This window comes from Dunckerocampus dactyliophorus, chromosome 7, assembly GCF_027744805.1.
Source record: "Dunckerocampus dactyliophorus isolate RoL2022-P2 chromosome 7, RoL_Ddac_1.1, whole genome shotgun sequence".
In the NCBI taxonomy this organism is placed as follows: Eukaryota; Metazoa; Chordata; class Actinopteri; order Syngnathiformes; family Syngnathidae; genus Dunckerocampus; species Dunckerocampus dactyliophorus.
In genome coordinates, this window is record NC_072825.1 from 19,727,300 (window position 1) to 19,751,721 (window position 24,422).

The 24,422-nt window shown below is 39.6% G+C and overlaps 2 protein-coding genes across 8 annotated transcripts in view; one reads left to right on the forward strand and one right to left on the reverse strand.

Moving 5' to 3' along the window:
- sntb1 (syntrophin, basic 1) overlaps positions 1-20,486 on the forward strand; it is a 61,925-nt gene extending 41,439 nt beyond the window's left edge. Inside the window, exons 7-8 of one of the 2 annotated variants that reach the window (XM_054780807.1) lie at positions 10,676-10,905; positions 15,995-20,486. In XM_054780807.1, coding sequence (XP_054636782.1) covers positions 10,676-10,905; positions 15,995-16,087 — 323 coding nt within the window. In that variant the 3' untranslated portion in view covers positions 16,088-20,486. Of the gene's footprint in view, positions 1-10,675; positions 10,906-15,994 lie in introns of those variants that run through there. The other variant, XM_054780808.1, reaches the window with a different exon arrangement.
- LOC129184667 (probable E3 ubiquitin-protein ligase TRIML1) overlaps positions 1-24,422 on the reverse strand; it is an 80,532-nt gene that overhangs the window by 51,072 nt on the left and 5,038 nt on the right. The window contains exons 2-3 of one of the 6 annotated variants that reach the window (XM_054780802.1): positions 10,960-11,074; positions 10,687-10,880 (exon numbers count right to left, since the gene is read on the reverse strand). The exons of 2 other annotated variants lie outside the window; for them this stretch is intronic. The gene's annotated coding sequence lies outside the window, so the exon portion shown is untranslated. Of the gene's footprint in view, positions 1-10,686; positions 10,881-10,959; positions 11,294-24,422 lie in introns of those variants that run through there. 3 more of the 6 variants (XM_054780801.1, XM_054780800.1, XM_054780804.1) reach the window with 3 other exon arrangements.

Here is a 24,422-nt window from a genome sequence, read left to right on the forward strand (position 1 = left end):
GGCCAACAGTCCAATTCTTTTTATCCAAAGCCCAGGTCAGACATTTCTTTTTTGTTTTGGGGTCAGGAGTGGCTTGACTGTGGGCATCCGGCCTCTGTAGCCCATTTCTAGGATACGTCTGTGGACTGTTTTCCTTGAGGTCCCCACTCCAGCCTCATTCCACTGCTTTGTGAGCTCAGTCAAATGTTTTAAGTGGCTCTGCTTCAGAATTTTGATCTTCCAACAAGCTTTCCTCTTATGTGCTTTGGAACAGCCAACTTTTTCTGAAATTTATTTTGATTTCTTGCCCCCCTGATGGAGGATGTCAATAGCGGTCTTCTTCTCATCAGTCAGGTCAGATGCCTTCCCCATGGTTGTGGTTTTGTGATCTGAACCAGGCTGACCAGGGTTTTAACAGGCGTTTTGAGTTCATTAGCTGATTTTTAAATTAGCAAACAGAGTACTTTGAGACTGAATAACTGAGTACTGTCAGAATATTCAAATATTATGACACATGGATTTTGGGGGTTTTCTTGAGCTGTATGCCATACAAATTTAAATTAAGACAAAAAAAGGATTTTGAATCGTTCACTGCAATGCACAATGAACCTAGAATATATGAAGGTTTCAAAATTTTAATTATATTACAGAAGAAAATGATCTTTTACACGATATTCTAATTTTTTGACACGGCTCTGTAAGACTGTTGTGAGAGATCATCATGGCGGAGGAACTTCATAGTCATTTTTGAGGGGGGAGAAAAAAAAAAAACATTGCTCTCAAAGATGGACATCATAGCTTGACTGAAGTTTGCCCGAGAGAATCTGAAACATGGGGTTGAGTTTTGGAAGTCGGTCCTTTGGTCTGATTATACCAAACTTTGGTATATGGACGCTGCTTGCATTTGGTGTAGGAAGGGTGAGGCTTTGAAACCTAAACATACTGTTCCCACAGTGAAGCATGGTGGTGGGAGCATAATGCTTCAGGTACATGAAACCTTGTTCACGTGCATGAGACTATGAAAAAGCGCAAATTATGTTGATTTTTAAGAATAACATTGAAGTCTGCAGTTCCTTTAGGTTTAGGTCATTGCTGGTTCTTCCAACAAGACAAATGACATCAAAGTTGGTCCAGAAGTTATTGAAGGACAACAAAATGATGGTTCTAGTGTGGCTCAGGTGGCAGAAAGTCAATCCACATTTTTTCTACTAATCTTGTAATAATAAGGGTTTTCACGCTAAATTGATAGCTTGTTCTTACTGTATTTATACAGCTGTCAGTGTCCACCACTGCCAGTCAAACAACATACTTGTGGTCGATTTTTGTGTGTGTTATATCATACTCATCACAACACAATATCAGTGAATGTTATTGTGTTATTGTTGTGAATATGTCACTGTCTTGGCTTTGCTGTGTGTTCTTGGCTGTGTTTATTTGAATCTGGTTCTTAGAAAGTGTTCTCGGCGTGGTGTTTTGATTTTATTCAAACTTTTTTTTGTGTCATGAGCACTTTAAGTGTGTGCTCTTTTTACCTATTTATCTTTGGGGTGACTTCATTCTGGAGCATCATCTGTGTTTGTCACTTTATGCATGAATGCACACCGTGAAACAGGAGCTGAGCTCATTCTCGTATGATTATCATCAGTGGATGATAATTATAATAATAATGGGGGAGGCTAAGCCCCTGCCCTTAAAACCTAGTGACATATCTGCTCATGACCACCTGTATTGGCTATCTTGTCAATTAAATGATAAGGTATGTAATAAAAAAAAAAAATCTGAGGCAAGCTTTGATAGAAAATCTGTATGACTAATTGTGTTTTTATGAGGGTATTTTAACCAAGTGGTTGTTGGAAATTACCATAATGTACCTGCTGGGATACCTGAAGTGCAGCACAGCAAGGTTCTAAAATCATCACTGCATGACATACAGCTAATGTCATTTTCAAATTCAAACATATGAAAGTAAACTCAGATTTGGTGCCATGAAAGCCTTTTATGGTTTCCGCATATCATTAATGGTTACAGTGTGCGTCTGTCAACGTTTCTTATCAGATCCTGTGTTTATCTTTAATGTCACACCACTCTTGGCTGTCAGTTCTCTTGCTCTTTCCTTTTCAAAAAACATCAAGGGGAAGAAAGAGCCCCTTTCTCTCTCAGTGCATGTGTGTTCTGGCGGGAAACTCTGTGTGCCGTACAGATCAAAGTTCTCAGGTCGATGGGTAGAGTTTCGCACAAGCGAAACAAAGCCCCTTCACTCTTTTCAGCTGCAACGCCACAAGAAACCTCGCTAAATTGTGGCCATATAAGTCAAATTTAGTTGTAAAACATATTTAGGTTTCTCTATTTTATTCTTTCCTTTTTAACATTGTCTTGTGATTTATAGTAGAGGAGGAGCAGGATTAATATACCAAAGTGCATCTGGCACAAACCCACACATTCTTTGAGCAGACACGGCTTCTGTTGCCTTTAAAAGATTAGACAGAATAATTTTACAATAGATGTAAGATTTTTTCCACAATCTTTTTAAAAGCAGAGGTCTTGACTTTCTTATAATTGAATGATCACGTGTTTATCTGTGCTTTCTGTCTTTATTACTGATGGAACTAATGGAAAGTTCTAAACGTGTATGCATTTGCAGCACATGACAATTAGGAACGGTGGTACGTTGGTCAGTTGATACGTGGGGGTTACTTTTTTAGACCAACAATGAATGCCGAAAAGCCACGAGTGAGTAATTGATGTACAGTCAACCCTTGCTATATCGCAGTTCAAATATCACTCCGTTTTGTGCTCAACTAAGTCCTATTATTAGTCAAAAGATATTGAAAGACAAGTTATATGTAGTATTCTGGTCACTAAGCATTAGTAATGTTAGACATGATGTTAGATTACTTTTCACACTGCAACAGAGCCAAGCTGACATGCCATGGCTGCGATCGAGTGAGAAAAAGGTTCTCTTCTCATTTTGTGTGGAAGTGGTAAGTTTTAGGCTTCTTAGTCATTCTTCTTCCCTCTGTATAAAACATTTTCTGAAGTTTAGAAAAAGTAGATCACAGGTGTCAAACACAAGGCCCGGGGTCCGGATGTGGCCCGCCACATCATTTTATGCGGCCCGTGAAACCCTTGGAATAATGCATGTCAACAATGCACTTCACCTCTGCCCTTCTAAATGTATTTGATCTGTCATTTTGACAGAAAAATTGTACTGCATGTGGTTCTTCTAAACATCAGTATTATCTAATTATGAAGCATGATATTTAAAGTATTAAAGTATTTTTCAAAAACAAATACTTGAACGTCTGCTTGTCACCATGACATTCTCACTTCACTTCTCATTTCAAAGCAAGTTATCCATCAATTTGTTAGTAAAAATATAATAATCTAAGGCATGGGCAACTGTGTAATAATATGAGGTTATATTCATATTTAGATTCATATACAGTATACTGACCAGAGGTTACAAGTGGCCCTCTGAGGGCAGCCGTAACTGCGATGTGGCCCTCAATGAAAATGAGTTTGACACCCCTGAAGTAGATTGAAGAGGCTAACTCGTTAGCTTGCTATGCTAGTAGCTGATGTCTGTTATGTCCCTGTAGAGGTCCCATAGCCTGAGGAATGATGTAAAAAAAAAAAAAAAAAAAAAGAAAAAGGAGTGTAAAAGTGACTTAGTTATTTCATGTCTACAGGGCTTTAGTGTTAAAACCCGTATTTAGAAAGTCATAAACAGGTTTCCTGTACTCTAAGTAGGAAAATATTCCATTTATTAATATTGAATCCTACTTCGCAGAAATTCACTTATCGCGGTCGGGTCTGGGACCAATTAACAGCGATAAACGAGGGACGACTATAGGGAATTACTATTTTTGACACATGGCTCTCTCACTCCCTCCAAACCCTCCTACCCTCCTTGGTAGCTTGATGTTGACATTTACCTCACCTCACATTTGTAATAAATTGCAATGAAATTATTAGATTAGATTCAGATCCAGAACTTTCACTATCAACAGAATCCTCACACACTTATTAAACGCAATTGAAGTATAAAATGTAGGACTGTCAAAATAACGCGTTAACGATGGTAACTAATTTATTTCATTAACTGCATTACATTTTTTTAAGCGTAATTATTGCACGCACACTAGAGCCAGCACCCTTCTCCGTTATGACGGCAGACGGAAGCACAGTGGAGCGTCCCCAAACAGTCACATGTCTGACGGTCTTTTATAACTTCATTCTGACCTGGACACATCAACAGCAGTACAATTCCAACGCCATCTACTGTATGTATCTCCAACTCACACACGTCTCTAGTCCGTTCATCTTGGACTGGACACTTCCTGATTCTCATGACAAGAATGTTAGATGCATTCAGGGACACTCCGAACATCACAAAAACGGCTTTATAATTATCTTTGTTAATTAAATATAGTAAAAATTGAAATATTTCAAACATAGTTGCTAATGTGATTAATCATGATTACTTTAAAAACTGTGATTTATCTGATTACAATTTTAATCATTTGACAGCCCTAATCAAATGTATAGGTTCTCACCACTAATGACTGATAATGTAAGCTCATTGAACTGATGGAATCGAATTCATGTTGTAGCCAGTCACAGCACAAAACTATGGTGTGTTCAAGGACCACCAAACAAGTGTGAAATCTCATTTTTTGACCTGCGAATTTATGCAGATTCACTGTAAATGTATGTCAGGTGAACAGCATTTGTTGATAGTAATAGTGGCTACGTATTAGCAACTGGAATAAGAAAAAATATTGCCCCGTGACCGACTGGTGACCAGTCCAGGGTGTACCCCGCCTCTCGGCCGAAGTCATGTGGGTTAGGCTCCAGCATACCCACGCGACCCTTGTGAGGATAAGACAAAATATGCAAAAAGAGGAAGAAGAAGAGGAAGAATTTCTGTCAAGTAAAAATGAGTTCATTGCTCATTGTTAAAGCTTGAAAACAATAAATGGTGTACTCAGCCAGGGATGATGCGTGTGTGTTGGTTCCTATCAGAAATGGAGCGTTTCCTTATAGAATGCTCACTTCCTCTTAGATGTCACTGTTCCCCTTCTGTGGTGGCACTGCAAAAAGCTAAAACCCATTTGTACATTTGTGTAGATTGCTTACTGCACTGAAGTCTAAGGCTAAGTTTGGTTTTTGAGGCCCCAGGGGTGCGACAGTTGTCATAGAAGGTACGTGAATAAAGATGAAAAACAATGAACACAATTACGAGTGCGCCTGAACGCCTCACAGTACAGAGCACACACTCACAGCAGAAAGACGGAAAGAGACAGAGCATGAAATTCCTGTGTGGGTTCTATGAATAAGTAAGTTTGATGATTATGTTGTGCATTAAGAGTATTTAGTCTTGAAGATTTAATTTATATTAGTGTTCCAATTCCCGCTCAGTGAAAACCTGTCTAATGTATGGGCAAGAAAGTGGGGATTCCCCCGAAAATGAGGCATGTTGCCTGTTGTGTGTATTTTTGTACTTTGGATAGTGCTTTATCATGTTTGTTAAACGTTCCCTTTCAATTTGGTATCAAATTAATATACAGACTTAAATCATAGCGACTGCAAGTGAAGCTCAAGTTCAACCCATTCAAATGGAAGGATATGTAGGGTGAATACATACCTATCAGTGCTCATGTAAAACTTTTATCAAAATTTGACCATGCAAAATACACTTTTTTGAACCAGAATTACTTACTATGAAATGAATTATCCAATTAATCATGTACAATATTTCAAGTTAATGAAAGTACGTGGCTTTAAGTCAAATGTCTGAAGGGTTATGCGAATGTGAAAAGTTTGGGAACCACTGTTTTAGACTTCTAGGGTAGGTTCCACTTTCCAGAGATTTTTTTTCTCTGCCTTAATTTAAATAAGAACATCTAAAAAATGATACTGGGATGCATTTGCGCAGTTTGACTTTGATTTGTTTAATCCGTTACAATCCGCAGTCCACCTTTGTGCTCACTAACAAACTATACTAAATAGTTTGACCATTACGCATGACTTAACGCCCAGCGCAAGCACTTTTTAAGTGATCATAACTGATCATAAAACAAGCAAGCTTTTCAAGACCCGAGGGGGGGGGGGGGATCAGGTATGTTAGCTGGTATCCAAGCAACTGATAAATTATCCATTTGGGTTTAGCCGTGAGCCAACAACCTGAGGTTTTTCCAACCTTATGAAGAGCGTCTCTTACTGTTTCTCTCATAATGAAATGCTAATAACCATGCTTTCAAAGCTGACTAAATGGGTCTGATTGGCTGTGACATTAAGTAATGATTGTAATTCTAAGCAGGTTATTTTAGTGAGTATTTGCTTCCTATTATTGTTTATATTATTTTATAAATGTAAGACAGATTTTTAACTCTCAAATTAAGGTTCATGCTTTCATTCATTCATTTCATTTCATTCATTGTCAAACTGGGTGCCAGAAACAGTAAGATGAAATTAGAATCAGTGTAGTATGAAATGATGTGTGCAGTGTAAATGATGTTCAGGAGAAGACAACCATCTGTCGACCGCTGCACGTGGAAAATGTAACAAATTTGCCAATTCTGCTCAACCATAATGTGATGAGCACACATTTCATAGTGAGATGCTGCATGAGGGTGGGATTTAGTGGTACATGAAGTTCTGGTGTCAACAAGGAAGATTCTAGAAAGACAAAAGACACTTTATAGACAGGCAACATGGAGCAATAACACACATACTTGAATGTACATACACACACAACCATGCAACAGTGTTCTCCCTATACACGCACGCGCACACACGCACACACATCCTTTTCAGGCGAAGGGCAAACAACGTCAAGATAAAAAGTTGCCTCTGGCATTCTGTCCCTTTTTCGCCCAAACATGCAGCTCAGTAGAGGAAATGCCGTCAAGATTATGCTGTTTAAAAAAAGGTTTTTCATCATGGGAGCCTTCATGTCTGCTGTCATCAAGACTTTCAAATAATGAGATTTAAATAGAGCCAGATCACGCAGTGGGGCGACAAAGCAGATACAGTGACATAAAGTGCAGCATAGTGATGTGATGAAATTAGGAAAGTAGATAAAGATGCTGTGAAAGAGGAGGCAGTGAGAACATAGTAATAATAGAATAGATCCGTGATATAGTAAATAATGTCACTGCTGACATGTAAAAATGGGACAGGATTGAGATGAGCCAGCATGATAGATGACTCAGCTGTTGACAGGCCGATAGTTATGGTTGCCACTATGAAGTGATTGGTTTTGGCATCTGGTCCAAGGCTTAAAGGTTTACAGTGGAATCTGGGTTTTTGTACACCTCAGTTTTTGTAGGATTCGTTTTTCGACAGAAATTATTAGCAAAATTATGTCTCGTTTTATTGTGCGGCCCAACAGTGTACGAACAGAGCATCCATGTGTTGGTGAGTCTGAAGAATGGATAGTGGTTCTGTTAGAGTTGACACTGTAGACAGATTTCAGCCAGGGAATCCTTTAATCATCTTAATTGTGTGTGAGTGGGTGTGTTTTATTATGTTCATATAACGCACACAGAATGATGAATAACTCAATTTTGGTCTCCTTTCTTCACTTCCAATAAGCAATGTGCACCAAGCGCTGATGAGGCATTCAAACACACTAGGTACTGTATTTCTGTATGTTCTGTGTGCTTTTTATTTTTATTAAAGCTGCCAAAAAGTTGGAAGTGCCAGAACTTTGATAAATGTGAGAAACACTGAACTCACGAAAGGTAGCATCTTTTACAATAGGGTTGTCGTGTAAGGTTGCAGAGGGAATGGTTTAAGGGAGACACCGGACCAGTGTGTGTAATGACTGCACCTGCTGCGGAGCATGACAATAAAGTTCAAGTGAGCCAATATACACCATGCACTTTTTAAAGTTAAGTTTGTAACGCACTAGAGTGAAACCGCGTCTGCGTGGCTCTTCTGCCCCTTTCCCTCCTCCCTCCATTCATCACTGTATTCACCAACAAGTCTTCAATAACGGTCAAATTAGGCCTGTCCGATTACACATTTTTCTGGATGATAATTGTCCCACAAATTACTGCTGATAAATGATATTATTGTCAACATTATTTTGAGACAATTTTTTTCATTAATGTAATAATATGTGGCATAGTGATGCGAGTACACCGTTTCATAAGCAACTTTAATTTGTCAAGAGTATTTAACATTGTACCCGGAAAACCAAGAGCTTTTAAATAAAATAAATTAAACAATCAACATAATAAATTAAACAAAAAAAGACGGGAAAAACCCCAATGAAAATAAAATGCACTGTCTCTTTTAGCAAAAATTGCACTTGATCACACTTAATGAAAATCAATCACAATATTCCTGATTTTGAATCAGTGTCACTTTCATTGTTGTCTGGATATTGACACACAAAAAAAACTGAGAAATAACCCGGAAATACTCTGAAGTTCACATTATGTATCAATGCAGATGTCAGCTCTTTTGCATGTACACTTCCTTGATTGGCTTATAGCAACATTGAGTGTGGAATAAGCCGTTTACATTTAATGGGGTGTAACGTTTGGTGAAAGTACATGGTTTGGATTCAGCAAAATGGGTTTGGTGCACAATGAGGTGTTATAATTGGGGAATCACACCAGCTGAAACGCAAGTTCCATAGTTTTGCATTATTTATTTCATGGTCTTTGTCACAAACTTTCATGTCACAAAATGGCGATGCGCAAACGGTCTGGAATTGACAGGCACGGGCACGAAGAAAGTATTCGATCTTATAGCACATGACACACACAGCTAGCGAGTGCACACTTGCTAGTGCCCCACCTCTTCCCACTGGGACAAAGAGGCTGAATCACCGACAGAAAGGTTCATTACACTATAGAACCAACACGCCCAGGTGTTGAGGCAGATGCACGGAGTCAAATGTCATCCAGTTTGGTAGAAAGAGAGCAGGAAAACAAACACGCATGCACATGCCAATATATCGAGGACAGCAAAATTATCGACTTCATTTGAATTTGTGCGATGTATTGATTATCTTGATAGGCCTAGGTAAAGTTGATGTTAAATATTCATTTATCCATTTCATTCGTCGTTTATATGTATTTCGCTTTGTTTTCTGCATGTAAAACTACCATAAATTCCAGTGTATATGCCGCTATTTTTTTTCTTAAACTTTGAACCCTGCAGCTTATACAGCGGTGCGACTAATTTATGGAGAAAATCTAATCTCAAGACATCGCCTTTACTTTAGAACTACTACTAATTGTTTAAATACTGTGCTGCTCGCCAGTCAGTGAGAAAACGATAGCTTATTCTTTGGCAGAAACCAATCACAAGCTATCAGTGCACTCACAACAACCTTGTCAACCCATTGGAAAGCAGTGGAGGTCCGTATATATATATATATATATATATATATATATATATATATATATATATATATATATATATATATATATATATATATACACACACACACACACACCAGTATAACAACATAACAGTATGACTCACGGTGTCATCTTTCAAAGAACACTTTACTAACAACACTAAATTCATCACACAGCAACTTAATGCTCAAAAGATGCACTGTATAAGCAATACGTCCCAATATGACTTTAAAATAAAGAAAACAACATTTTTAAGTTTTCCCGTAGGCATTGCGTCTGAGCAACGCATTCATTGGGGCACTGCAATGATTTCAGGTTCCCTCTTTTTCCTTTGGGCCGAATCCTTTCGTTCCCTCTGGTGGACAGAAGCAGCAATGCAGTGCCATTTTCTATGCTTTCTATGCTCGCCTCCAAGTAAATGGTTTTTCTCAACCAAAATACATTATGGGAAACCTTTAAAATGTTTTTTTTTTTTCATATAAAACTTTTGAAAAGCAATTGAATATGAATTAATGAGCACACATGATGGGTAAGGATGCAGGTGAAAGGTTAAGTGAGTACAGTTGAAGCTCCGAAGCTGAACGTCACTGAGGTCGTGCAATTTGGAATTTGACTAAAAATGTAAACATCTCATGCAAGACACCTTAATTCAGCGAGCATTAAAGGATTAACTCTGTTTAAAAAAGACTTTTGTGACCTACGGTTTTGCTTTCTCTTTGGATTTTGGAGGCATTGTTGCCACATTACCACGGGGTCATTTCAACCGTGCCTGACTTGGCCTGTTCATGCATTCCATCTTTCTGCAACTTTCCTGGCGTTGTGGCTTATGTCAAGTCTTTCTGCTATGTTCTATACTACATAGTGATGGTTATCATAAATAACTGGTGAAAGGAGTGATTATAGAGAAATGGCTAAAATAAGTTGCTTTGCTCCCATGTACATTGTTTTAAAACATACAGACAAATCGCACCTACTGTTCATGGTCCTTTTTTGCAATTTAGGAGTGGCTCTTGATAGTCTTTTGATAGTCTTTTTTTGACAGTTTTTTTAAGCTACATTGTGCTGGAGGCAGGACTGAACAATACCATTGGTCATTTTCAAAAAGCATACACCCTCAGGATAGGCTTAGCTACTGAGAGAGATTGCTCCGTGGAAATCGGAGCAGGTCAGTCATCAGAAGACAATCACATCGGTGCACTGAACCGCGCTATGCTTATGCTCTATCAGGCGTAATTTACATGAAATACAATTATATATTAAATACGCCTTACTGGAGAACAATTTTATCTAAATTCTGCCAATGGATGTTTCAGGTTGCCTTTACCTGGGTCAGGAGTGCCGCCTGGTGATCCACTATGAGCACGGCTTCTCTGTGGTGGCTCAACCCAAAGTCCAAGATGGTGAGAATGGGGAGGAGGCGGGATCTCACACGCCTGCCAAAAAACGAGTGCTCCTGTCCTACCCCTATGAAAAACTGAGGATGTCGTCAGACGATGGAGTTCGGATGCTGTTTCTTGACTTTGGAGGAAAGGAGGGGGAGATTGTAAGTGTTTGTTTTTCTTTAAAAGTTTCTGAAATATCAATTGCGTACTCTCACCGAGGGATTTGTACCATAGGACTTGGATGCCATCGCCCCTCCCTCTCATGGCCCCTTCTGGCCTGGGCTCACACTGTGCATTCAGGCTTTAGCTTGTTTGCTTGTCCCATCACTTCTATGCACACAGACACGCCATTTTCCCATTTCTCTAGCTTCAAATAAATGCTGGCACTAATGTAGCGCCCTCTGATTTCCGTGTGAACCTAATCAAAGAATTAGCCAATGAAAACGGAATCTACTGTTCAATGCAATCGGTTAATTGGTTCCAGACCCGACTTTGATCAGTGAATTTCGAAGTAGGACTCAATAGTAATAGATTGAATATGTTCATAGTTAGAGGATAGAAAACCTGTTTATTACTTTGTAAATATGTTTTTTACCATTATTAGAGTCCTGTAGACAGGTAATTACACCCCATAGTCACTTTTACAGTCCTATTATTTGTTTACACCACATTGCTAATGCGCAGGCTATCGGATCACTGCCTTGACATGAGACCGCCATGGCTTTAAGCATAGCATGCTAGCGAGTTAACTCGTTAACCCTCATTTTATTCAACTTAAAGGGTTTCAAACAGACCCCTTCAGACATCTGACTGGAAGTCATGTATCCCCTACTCCTGCACACTTAAAAACATAACATGTGGTGACAAGGTGTGGTAAGATGTGGTGAACTGTATTCTTTATGCTCTTTTGCTGTGCTTTGGTCTGCAACAACATGGAAATCAATGGTGCAATGCAACTAACGTTACACGTAAATGTAATAATTATAAATAATGATGACAAGAAAGGCACACAACGTACAGAAATCAATAAGGAAATTAATTCACTACGAGGCTTATTACTGAGCCAAATGGATATATGAGCACATATGAGATTATGTACCAAGCGAAAATGCACAGCAGCACAGAGCTAACAATATTAAACCTCACCTCTGTTACATTTACACACAGCATTAACATTTGTGAAATAGGACGAGGAGAAAGGAAGAATAGAAAATTCACATCTGTCTGTGCAGCCTCGGAGAAAGTCATGCACATAAGTCTCAATCTGCGTCACACATGGCGTGTTCAAGGACCGCCAAACAAAGTTGACGCAGCGCCCTAAGAAGACATTATTCGTGAAAGAATCAATTTACTGACATGCAAAACTGGGCGCTTTCTAACATAACTGATGCATCCAGTCAGCAAACGAATGCCAGGCTCATACAGCTCAGAAAACATAAAATTTGAGATTAATATTCATTGATATATCATAAGATTACCATCTATAGTGTAGGTTGAGTGGCTAAATTTTTAGTGAAAATAGGACAGTTGTCGCAAAGTGCACTAGAAAGGCACTGACCTCCACCAAGGTGGTCTGTATAGTGACACTAACAATTAAATCAGATTTGTGAGATGTAATGGATAGAAAATGGATGGATGGATTTAACTTACCATGGTAAATAGGCTAGGTTCCCAAAGTGGGATACCCCTAGGGTGTGCTAATTGCTGTTGGGGGTATGCGAGTAAAAATAAAAAACAGCATGACTACACTAGTGCTGAGAACACAGACAGCGCCACCATTGCACAAGTCTCTGCCAAGTCTCAAGGGGGATTATGAAATAAGCAAACATGATTCCCACCAAAAGCTAAGATACCACAAACAGAAAATACAGGGAAAACGAACTCGTCTATTCATATTTTTTTCCTAATGTGCACCAAATTGAATAGTTTTTTTGCTGTGTGTGCCACCTATCCACAAAGTTTCATAGAAATCTGGAATGCACTTTTTGCGTGCCTTGCTAAGAAACTAACAGGTGACAAATACCTCTGACCGAGGTGAGGTAAATATACTGTTAGCTGGAGGAAGAGGTACGGTGGAAAATTGCAGCACTTGATCACAGAATAGCTCCTGGAAGGAAAAAAATAGTCAGCTACAACCTGAGAACTGTCCCATGCAATAGGAGTTTGAATCTGTTTACTAGCAGCGCGTACAAGGCCAGGTTGGTCTTGTTTCAGGGGTCACACTCAAAGCAGTCAAGACAAAGTACCACAAGTGCCACTACCTTATGTAATGATGGCATTTTTATTTTGGAAACATCGTTATTTTTATCACCCAGATGATATTTGACCATACAATGAATATTTATGCGGCTCGCAGTCACACCTCAACCTTCCCAGTTATCCCAGGAAACTCGCATATCTTTTCCGGCACCTCCCGTTTTAATAGCGTCCTGTGTTTTAACTCATGAACAAAACAAAAAAATCTTCTCCGGTGCTGCCAGAGCATCACAGCTTCCGGTCCGCTCGGCAAAACTCATTTTCCAGAAAAAATTCCCAAATTAAATGGAAATGTTGACAGGTATGCGTTCAGTACCAAGACCGACACTGATAAGGATCTAAAAAACTAAATGTGATATCCGGTTGGCTTTATTAAATAGAGCAAATGCAAAGTGAAATGTTCTACATTGACATGATATACAAATGTCACTCACATTTTACTGCTCAGTTTAGACTGAACGCAAACAGTCGTGAAATCAAAATAGCACATTTTGTTCCTAGCAGTTGTCAACATGGCTTTCTAAAAATCCCAAGGCACTTGTGGATTTGGCTGATAGGCTATTAGCTGAACTTATTGAAAGACAAAATCTGCGGGGCTTTTTTTTTTCATCATGTTGACTTTAGTGTCATTATTTGGCACAGACACTGCGTTTCTAAATTTGTCTCTGCGCTTGACTGTTTAGCTTTCCCACAGAGACGTTTGGATTGAACCAAACAAAGCTAGGGATCTGAGAATGCATGTTCGCACAGTTTTAAAGGATGTAATAAAGCACAACAGTGTTTTATGCACTATTCAAATATCAGCAAGCTAACGTGTTATCACTGTTTACTTTTTAATCCAAGCACAACATGCAATGGCATTGCACAAAGGGGTACAGTTGTTGATGCTTTGAATATCACGGTTTTTCCAAATATATTGTTATATTGTATATGTTGTATCTATTGTATATATTTCATGGTTGACTACAGCCTATTATTAGTCAAAAAATAAACATATTTAAGCAAATGTCACGTATTTCTGGCCTAAATTAAGCATTTTCAAGCATAAAATTGGCTGAGTGAACTAAAATACAAATACAATCGTCTCTTGTCACTTCGCTGACTCATTCTGTCGCGATTTTTCAAAAATTTATTCCTAAATGATCATTCTTTCGTGGTTGACTATGGCCCATTATTAGTATAATATTGAATAATATATGAATAATATTGAAAGACAGGTCGTATGGAGTAGTCTACACTGGTCACTAGGCGGGAGTAATGTTACATTGATGAGACATTACCTTACATTACATTAACTTAACTTGCACTGCATGGCGTGAGCCATGGATGCAGAGGTAAAAATCGTTCTCCTCCCATTCCATATAGAAGTAGGACGTTTTTTTCTTCTTACTGTGTACTTCTTCCCCACTCCGTTTCAAACCCTTTCTTAAGCTTAGATTAAATAAAATGGAGGCTAATTAGTTAGCTCGGTAGGTAGCTTGCTATGGCTTAAAGCGGCAGCTGTTTCTTGTGCCCCTGCAGAAATCCCGTAGCCTGCACATAGGAGTTGCACAATGTGGTGTAAACAAAGGTAGCAGGACTGCAGCAGTGTCCATTATTTTACAGATGTACGACTAGCTGCCCTGTATATCAATGAAGTGATAAACGGCATAGTGAGGATGGATGATAGACTATATTTTTTTAAATGCCGTACGATCGACCCACATTACGTTCGAGATACTACAACAACAAGGAACTTTGGCTAACGTGTGAGTTATGTGTTATCGCTTATCATATCTACTATATTAGGTAATAGGAGTGTGAAGGTGACTATAGGAGTGTTACTTCATGTCTACACGGCTCTAATGGTAACAAATGTATTTAGAAGGTCATAAACAGATTTTCTATGCTCCAACTATGAAAATATTCCATGTATTGATATTGAATCCTACTTTGCGGGAATTCACTTACCACAGTCAGGCCTGAAAGCAATTAACCACGATAAACGAGGGATGACTATATAAGATTTTGTCTTTTATGTCTACTATATTGAGTAATACAAGTATAAAGGCAACAATAGGGTTGTTATTTTATGTTGAGAGGGCTCTAATAATGTTAAAAATCGTATTTTAGAAGGTCGTAAACAGGTTTTCTATGCTCTAACTATGAAAAAGATTTATAAATAAGTAATCCTACTTCGCGGAAATTTACTGAAACCAATTAACCACGCTAAACGAGGGATGACTGTACTTGCTCTAAAGTACCCATCCTAACATACTGTATGTAGTCTTGTGTTATTAGTATTTAGTTGTAGAATCCTCTTAAGATTTTTTTTCCTTTAAAAAGTAAAAACAAAATTCTTGTAATATCAGAATTTTTTTACTTTCAGTGTAGCTTGAATATTTCTTTGTATGCAAGTAAGAGTCTGGCTTTTTGTGTTTTATTATTAACCAACTGATGCATTACAGACACCACATAGTTGAAAGATGTATTTTAACTGAGTGTCACATGGATAACAGTCATTTCGTGTCTTCAATTGATAAGCACCCAACAGGTGCAAAACTGAAAGTCTTTTGCTGTTTGTAGGTGGAGCTCCTACAGTTGAGAAACCCTGAAGTAAACTGTATTTAGCGTATTTTTTGACCCCCGGATTTTCTGTAAACTTGTGCCAATATCAGATGGGCAACGTGTGCTTTTAGAGAATAGCAGTTGTCATCTAAATTTTATTAGACCAGGCAAAGGGTTTTTAAGAGGGCGTTTACAGGTTTAAGCTTCCTTCCAGGCCTCAGGAAAGGAAATGAGTCATACCTCCAGCGAAAAATCCCCATTGTTACGTCAGGCAAAGAAAAGGGCTTTGTTCAAACAGATGTCATGGCTAAATCCATGCTGCTATAGGACATTTTGACTTCATTTGCTTTGGTTTGTCATGTTTTTTTGTTGGTTTTTTTTACACTTTATTACTGGCTCCAGTCCGCTACTCTCCAGTATGTCACTGTGTCTATTGTTCTCCTCCAGCAACTGGACCTCCATTCGTGTCCAAAGCCAATCGTCTTCATCCTCCACTCCTTCCTCTCAGCTAAGATCTCCCGGCTAGGCTTTGTTGCCTGACTGCGGCCTGAAACGGACGTTGGAACTCCAATGTGCATCCACATGTCTGCGGTAGACCACACTGAGCCTCAGTCTGAGAGCCACACTTGAGTGATTGTTGCCTCTCTTAGGAAACAAGCAGTCAAGATAACAATGGAGAAAGACGTCCAGATATTTGGTACAAACTATCTTTTGAGAAGGGCTGCTGTGACTGAAAGTTGGTGGCGAATGGACTGCAAGCAGGACGATCAAGTGATGAATGTAGATGATAACTGGGCATTACTGATATCCACCACAATTTTTCTTTAATTTCACTTAGTGTAATCGTAAATGACTTAATTAGAAGTTGTATTTAATTTATTCACAATCATCTCTGAGACAACATTGGTGTATAAAAGTTTGTTTTGTTAGCAATGTTAGCATTAGCATCAACCACATGGTCCCCGATTATGACAGCAAACTGAAAATTCACTTGAGACTATTTCTTTCAAAGCATTCAGAAACCCTTGCGCTATTGCATTATGAAGTCAAGATATTTTTGTAGCTATAACTAATCGCTACTATTAGCTCGCTAACTGACCAAATGACAAAGCAACGTTCAGAAACATTCCATACTAAATCCAGCTGTGTCAATAATAAAATGATTTATACATGCTTAATATTAAAACAGCTTAGGATGTTTTCATCACAAGTGCAAGCACAACTGACTGATATATATTGATATACAGCGTTCCCTCGTTTATTGCGGGTGATAAGTGAAATCTGTGATGTAGCCAACAATTTTTTTTTTTTTACAATTGTATATATTTTAAGGCTGTAAAACCCTCACCATACACTTTATACACTTTTCTCAGACAGGCATGAACCTTTTTTCCCACATTTCTCTCTTGTTTAAACACTCAGAAGTAAAAATTTTGTTTGAATTTTAATGGTCAACCTACTAGGTTGGACAAAAGAAATGGAGTTACTCATGCATATTTCACTCCTCTGACCAAGCCTTTTCATCACCGTTTCGCTGTAGTGTTTCTGTGTCCTTGATAAAACATATTGCTCCTGTCATCGTATTTTCCTCCTCCTCGAACTGAGCATTCATTTACTCTGTAATGGTGCCGTACAGTCGGTTAGCTTTGTCGTCTTCTTCTCTTGTTTATTGGTGGTTAAGCAAGCAGCTCACACGGTTAGCTATTTTGCTATCAATGACCAAACAGGAAATGGCGTGACAGAGGTTGATTCACAATGGTCTACAGCCAATGAGGACACAGAAGACAATGGGCGGTGCAGACAAAAGAGAGGGGAGAGAGACGCAGTAACCTCATGCGAAAGCACAGAACTACAACATTCAAATTCCCACAATGAAGTTCTTCTTAAAGAGCCAGGTTCGTTTATACACTGTTAATAAAAACTCTTTTTTTTTTTTTTAAGCAAAATGCACACAAAAAATAAAAATTAAAAAATCAGCGAAACAGCGAATTCGTGAAAGGTGAACCACGATGGAGCGAGGGAACGCTGTATATTGTTACAGGTGTATATTATTTTAGTTCCTGTGATAAACCCATATGTTGCTAAGGGTAGGCTAAGCTAAGCTAAGAAAAAGCAAAGGACAATGTAGGATTTGGCCGTTTTGAAGCGCTTCATTGTTATCTAGCTGGGGTTACATTTCCCAGGACATGTCCTGTTTTTTTTACAAAGTCATGAAAATGTACAAAGGTTTAAATGTATTGACATTCTAAGGTGTCTTTGAGGAAACTTCAAGTATCATTTGAGTATCACATTCCCGGGCCAAGTGTCCTGTTTTTTTGGTCATCAAAATATGGTCACCCTATTGGTATCTCTACTGGTCATACATTTCAACTGATCATTCGAAAAGATGAATGGATCATTTGTTTCTGAGCAAGAACCCCCTTTTTTCATACTATCTGATCCAAAACATTGGAATAAAAATCATATCCTCCTGTTGTCACTGCTAATGAATGATCTTTCCCTCATGTTTGGTTATAGCGGAATCTCCAAAGTCGATCAGAATCAACTGGTTGACTACGAAGTTTAAATGTCAAATTTCATATCACAAATAATGTAAAGTGCATTCATTCAGTGGTCAAACTGTCACCACAATTAAACCTTTATTTACTGTTCAGGCGATGTTTGAAGTGACATTTTAACATTAACATCATCATATAAGTATAAAGACAAGTTAGCCACTGTATAATAAAACTAAAATAAATTAAAATTACTCACCCTTTGACGACAGACACATAATCGAGAGGGAACAGGAAGATGTTTGCAGATGATGCTGTGACATAGTGGTGTTTCATGGGTACTGCTGGAATTAATAAGCGTACAGTGGAACCTTGGATAGTGTCATTAATTAGTTCCAGAAGGTCCGACATCCGAATGAATTTTTCCCATAAGTAATCGTATAAATCCAAACATGCAGAAAATTTGAAATGCATATAAATACACATAAATGATGAATGCAAAGGATAAATGGCATTTAAGGTTACAATTAATTGAAGACGTGATTCTTGACATGACTGTTCCCAAAGATACGATGTGGCAGCAGGACACCACCTTCCTGTTTTGCCATGAGTTTTATTTATTTTTTTTTTTTAATTGAATCGGGTTTCTCACCTCAATAACCCAAAATTGAGCCAAATAAATTTGTAGGTGGCAGCATTTTGATGAAGAACTTGAGAAACACTATTGAGGTCAAGAAATAACGCAACAGGAAGATGGTGTCCGTATGCGGTCTCGCTGCCACATGGTGTCGTCACGTCTTCAATGAAGGTAAAAGTAACCTTAAATGTACATTTATCCCTTTCATTTGCCATGTATATGCATTTAGAATTGTTTTATGCAAGTAAAACTATAAAATGTGTTTTGTGTTAACATTTTTGAGAGTCAATCGCTGATGACATAGACGGGCGACGTAGTGGACTTCTGGTTCCAGTTGCCATTTTGTTAACAAGCTAAGGATGCTAACAAAGATGTTAATAATATTTTTATATAAATAAACTGTTAATTATTACTAAATAAAATAAACGTTTATGAAAATTTCTTTTAAAAAGTAAAAATACATTTGGAACACAGTTGGACTCAGGCAATGTATTAATAACACTTCAAGAAGTGTGCCATATTGGAAGATGTACGCACACCAAGGCAAAAAAGTTGGGCAATTGGCTTTTGTTTGGCATGTCTTTCCACCCTTTTGAAGCATTTGACTTTGAAGGTTCCACTGTATTGTCAGTTGTATGACTTCACCACTTTAAATTTGTTCAACATAAGCCGGTATGATACTTGGAAATGGTATGTGGATAGGAACAAAAAAAAGCACCCATTTTCACCTCAGAATCTTACACATTTCCATCCCCATGCACATATAAAAATGTTTTTTTTTCCCAGTCCAGACAAGCAGAGTGGTATTGGCGGTATGTTTGAATAAGGGTATTTCATAATGCACCACTGCCTTCATTTCATGGTGAGATTCTACAAGATCAAAACATTTTTGTGGCAAATTTCCATCGCGTTTTCAAGCAACCACTGCCAAGGGAGCGTCTTCAATTCACACAAATCTACAAGCCAAAGACAAGGTGCCGTACTAAACCCGTTACGTATTGTTTGTCAATCAATCAAGCATCAGCATTAATGCTGCACAGTCAGCAGACACATCATTCTTGTGCCTTCACATTCTGAAATAGCTTGCAGGATGAGCATGGAGCAACAATGTGACTATAAGAAACAGTCATTTTGCTTTTTGTTTGCTTTTCAAATACTTTCTGTTGTGCACTGTCAAACCATGATCCTGCAACATGTTGGTCATGTCATGTTCAGTTCATTGTTGTGACACAACAATTGTATAACAGAGAAAACGCCAGAGTGAGAGCTTTTATGCTGTTTTGAGATAACTCGTGTTTTTCACTCAATTGACCCTCATAAATGATATATTTAAAAGAAATAATGCTGTGTTTGTTTTTATTGGTCTCTTATTATTGTGATGACTAGAAAGTTGCAACCATCCCAGCCAGTCTTATCAAGGTAATGGGAAGCATGAAAAAGTTCGATTTAAATATAATGACACATGTACTGCTACAATGAGATTATTATCATTACCATTATTTATATAACAATAAATAGATAAATATTAATAAAATGTAAATAAAAATGCATAACAAATAAAAAATATATATTCTTGGCTTAACACTTTGAATCTTTCATTCTAGGGCTAAATAAGAAGCGATCACTGCTCACTGGTCTTTTATTTTGCAGTGTCCATTGAGCTGTCAGTGTCAGAGTAAAAAAAAATACTTGTGACAATTGTTTTTGTTTGTTAAATCGTAGTTATCAGTGAATGGTTGGTTGGTTTTTCTGTGAGTTCATGGCTGCATGTGTTTGAATCTGGCTGCCATCACAGCCAAGATGGCGTCTGTTCAGAAAACTCGCTGGGAGGCGTGCCAAGGTCACCACTTCATTTCACTCCTATTTCACCGCTGTTCATCTATGACAGCAGTATGACAAAAAAAAAATGTATTACAATAAGTGAGTACTTTTTTTTCCAATTTTCATTTCTGAAAATAGGTCATATTAAACATTTCTTTTATATTAGTAGTATTATTACAATTGTACAAATAATTTCTGATAGTAGTTAATATTTGTTAATATCCATCCATCTTCTTCCGCTTATCCAAGGTTGGGTCGCGGGGGCAGCAGCCTGAGCAGGGAAGTCCAGACTTCCTTCTCTCTGGCTACTTTGTCAAGAAGCGGATTCTGACACATTCTCAGGTCAGTTGAGAGACAAAGTCTTTCCAACGTGTCCTGGGTCTTCCCCGAGACATCCGACTGGTTGGACGTGCCCTGAACACCCCTCCAAGGAGGCGTCCTAATCAGATACCCGAGCCACCTCATCTGGCTCCTCTCAATGTAGAGGAGCAGCGTTTCTACTCAAAGTTTCTTCGGGTGACAGTGCCTCTCATCTTATTTCTAAGGGAGAGCCCAGCCACCCTACAGAGAAAACTCATTTCAGCCACTTGTACCCGCAACCTTGTCCTTCGGGTCATTACCCAATATTCATGACCATAGACGAGGGTAGGAACAGATCGACCGGTAAATTGAGAGCTTTTCCTTTCGGCTCAGCTCCACCTTTTGACCACCTCAGCAACCTCAACGCCAGAGATAGGAGAGCCCACCGTGGAGTCCCTAGGCACTGTTTCTCATTGAAAGGTGTGTCGGCGGGATTGAGGAGGTCTTCGAAATATTCCTTCCACCAATCCACAACATCTTGAGTTGAGGTCAGCAGCACACCATCCCCGCCATACAGGGTGTTGACAGTGTACTTCTTACCCCTCCTGAGACAGTGGATGGTGGTCCAGGATTTCTTCAGTCGTTCTCCATGGCTTCTCCAAACTCCTCCCACCGACCACCTTACAGCCACAACTCCGATCAGCCGCCTTGACAATGGATGCACGGAACATGGCCCTCTCCGACTCAATATCCGCTGCCTCCCTCGGAACATGGTCGAAGCGCTCACGGAGGTGGGAGTTGAAACTCCTGACAGGGGACTCTGCCAGATATTCCCAGCAAACCCTCATAATGCATTTGGTCCTGCCAGGTCCGACCGGCATCCTCCCCCACCATCAGAGCCAGCTCACCACCAGGTGGTGATCGGTTGACAGCTCCGCCCCTCTCTTATCCAAAACATGCGCCCACAAGTCCGACGACACAACCACATCAAGTCAATCATCAAACTGCAGCCCAACTGCATCCCAGGGTGTCCTGGTGCCAAGTGCACATGTGGACACCCTTATGCTTGAACATGGTGTTTGTTATGGACAATATGGGAAAAGCACAGAAGTCCACTAACAAAGCACCGCTCTGGTTCATATCAGGGGACCTGTTCCTCCCAATCATACCTCCCCAGGTCTCACTGTCGCAGCCAATGTGAGCATTGAAGTCCCCCAGCAGAAACAAGGGAACCCCGCAGTACTTCCTCTAAGGACTCCAAAAAGGGTGAGTATTCTGAGCTGCTGTTTGGCGCATAAGCACAAACAACAGTCAGGACCCGTCCCCCCCACCCGAATGTGGAGGGAAGCTACCCTCTCGTTCAGTAGATTAAACTCCAACGTACAGGCCCTGAGTAGGGTTGCAACAAAAATTGCCGCCCCTGTCCATCGCCTCTCACTGTTAAATTGAATAAATAAAGTCCATCTTGAGAGGAGTGGTTCCAGAGCTATATCTAGCCGGAACTTCTCCACCTCGCCAAGAACTCAGTCTCCTTCCCCACCAGAGAGGTGACAATCCACGTACGAGAGTAAGAGCTAGCTTCTGCAGCCAAGAATTGGACCGCCCAAGGTTCCCGCTTTCGGCTGCCACCAGCTTGTTCTGCACCTGACCCCTTTGGCCATGAGCTCACCACTCATGGGCGGGGGCACCCATGTTGCTTCTTCGGGCTAGGCCCGGGTGGGCCCCAAGGCTGTAGACCCGGCCACCAGACAGTCACCATCGTGCCCCACCTCCAGGCCTGGCTCCAGAGGGGGGCCCCGGTCACTCACACCCTGTCGCGGGAAAATTAGGTCCAATATTTTTTGTCTTCATTAGGGTCGGTTGAGCCACTCTTTGTCTGATCCCCTAGGACCTCTTTGTCATGAGTGACCCTGCCAGGGGCATATAAGCCCCCTTACAGCTTAGCTCCTAAGACCCTCGGGACACGCAAACTCCTCCACCCTGATAAAGTCTTGGCTCAGGAAGAAGATATTCATGAATATTCCAATGTTAATATTAGTGCTGCTGTATACAGTCGCCCCGTGCAATATCGCGTTTTTTCAGAAAGTTACGTTTTGAAGAAATAAATTCAAGGCTAACTGGTAGGCTCGCTAGCTCGTGGCCATCTGGAGTCCCTGCAGCGTAAGAGTTACGCAATGTGTTGTAAACAAACAATGTGCAAAGGTGACTATAAGTGTGTTATTTAATTTATACAGGCATCTAAATGTTAAAAACTGTATTTAAAAAATAATAAATAGGTTTTCTATGCTGTAACTATGAAAATATTCTATTTTAACATTGAATCCTATATCATGGAAATTCATTAATTGCGGTCGGGTGTGGAACCAATTAACCACTATTAACAAGAGACGACTGTATTTGCATGTGGTCATGGTCTAATTTCACAAAATAAATGCACTCACCTTCCTCCAAACAAATACATTTGCATAACAAAAGGGGGTGTGACAAGTTTACTGTGTTTTACTGCTACTTTAGGGTGATTTGTGATGTTTATTTCTGCCTGCTCAGCAAACACGATTCATGTGTCTGTATCCCACGAAGCTCAAGGCTAATGGACTTGTCCCCATCACAGTTGTGACTCACATTGTTTATGTATTACAAGTTATTGAGCTAGCATCCGTTCTCTCTCTCTCACACACACACACACACACACACACACACACTGTAGGGTCAATGAAATTAACATTGTTCATTTTGTTTCCCAGTGATGTGAAAGAACAATTCCGGGTTTTCTGGTCTGAGAGGTGGGGGAAACTTTCCAGACCCTCATCAAGACAAGACAAGTGCATTTTAAGCAAAATGACAAAAATGAAATAAAAATCAGACCCCTTACCACTTTTGTCAAAAATCAACACTTCAAAGTGGTGTTTTTGCCATTTTTGGGTTCTTCCGGGACCCCCAAAGAGAGTGTGCGAGGTTTTCACCACCTCTCGGGGCAGACAAAAAAACATTGTGTGGCCCTTACCACTTTGTCGAAAATCAACACCTCAAAAAAGTGGCATTTTCTGCCTTCTTTGTGTCCTTCCAGGTCCCCCATGAAGGTGTGGGATGTTCCCCTCACCTCCCGCAGCAAGTTGAAAAAAAAAATTGCTGAAGCCTTACCACTTTTATCAAAAATCATGACTATAAAAAAGGGGGCAATTCTGTCATTTTTGGGTGCTTCCGGGACCCCTGATGAGGTTTCCCCTACGCCCTGCACCCTAAAAGTGCAACTGAAGCGACCTGACAAAAATGATATTTTGCAACAACTCTGGGCCTGAAAAAATTGCAGAAAATCAACTCCTCACAGAAATTGTGTTTGCTGCAATTTTTGGGTCCTCCTGGCACCTTCGAAAGTGCAATTGAAACAACCTAAACAATAATTTGATTTCGGGACAGAAACTGTATGATCTACATATAGTCAAAATCTTATTTATGGTCCCTTATTTATAACCCTACAGGTCAAAAGGTCACATTCCATACGTCATAGAGCAATATTCCACAAGTCATAGGTCATGGTCTATGCCTCATTAGGGTCATGAGGGTGTGCTGGAGAGGCGGGGTACACCCTGGACTGGTCGCCAGCCAATCGCAGGACACATAT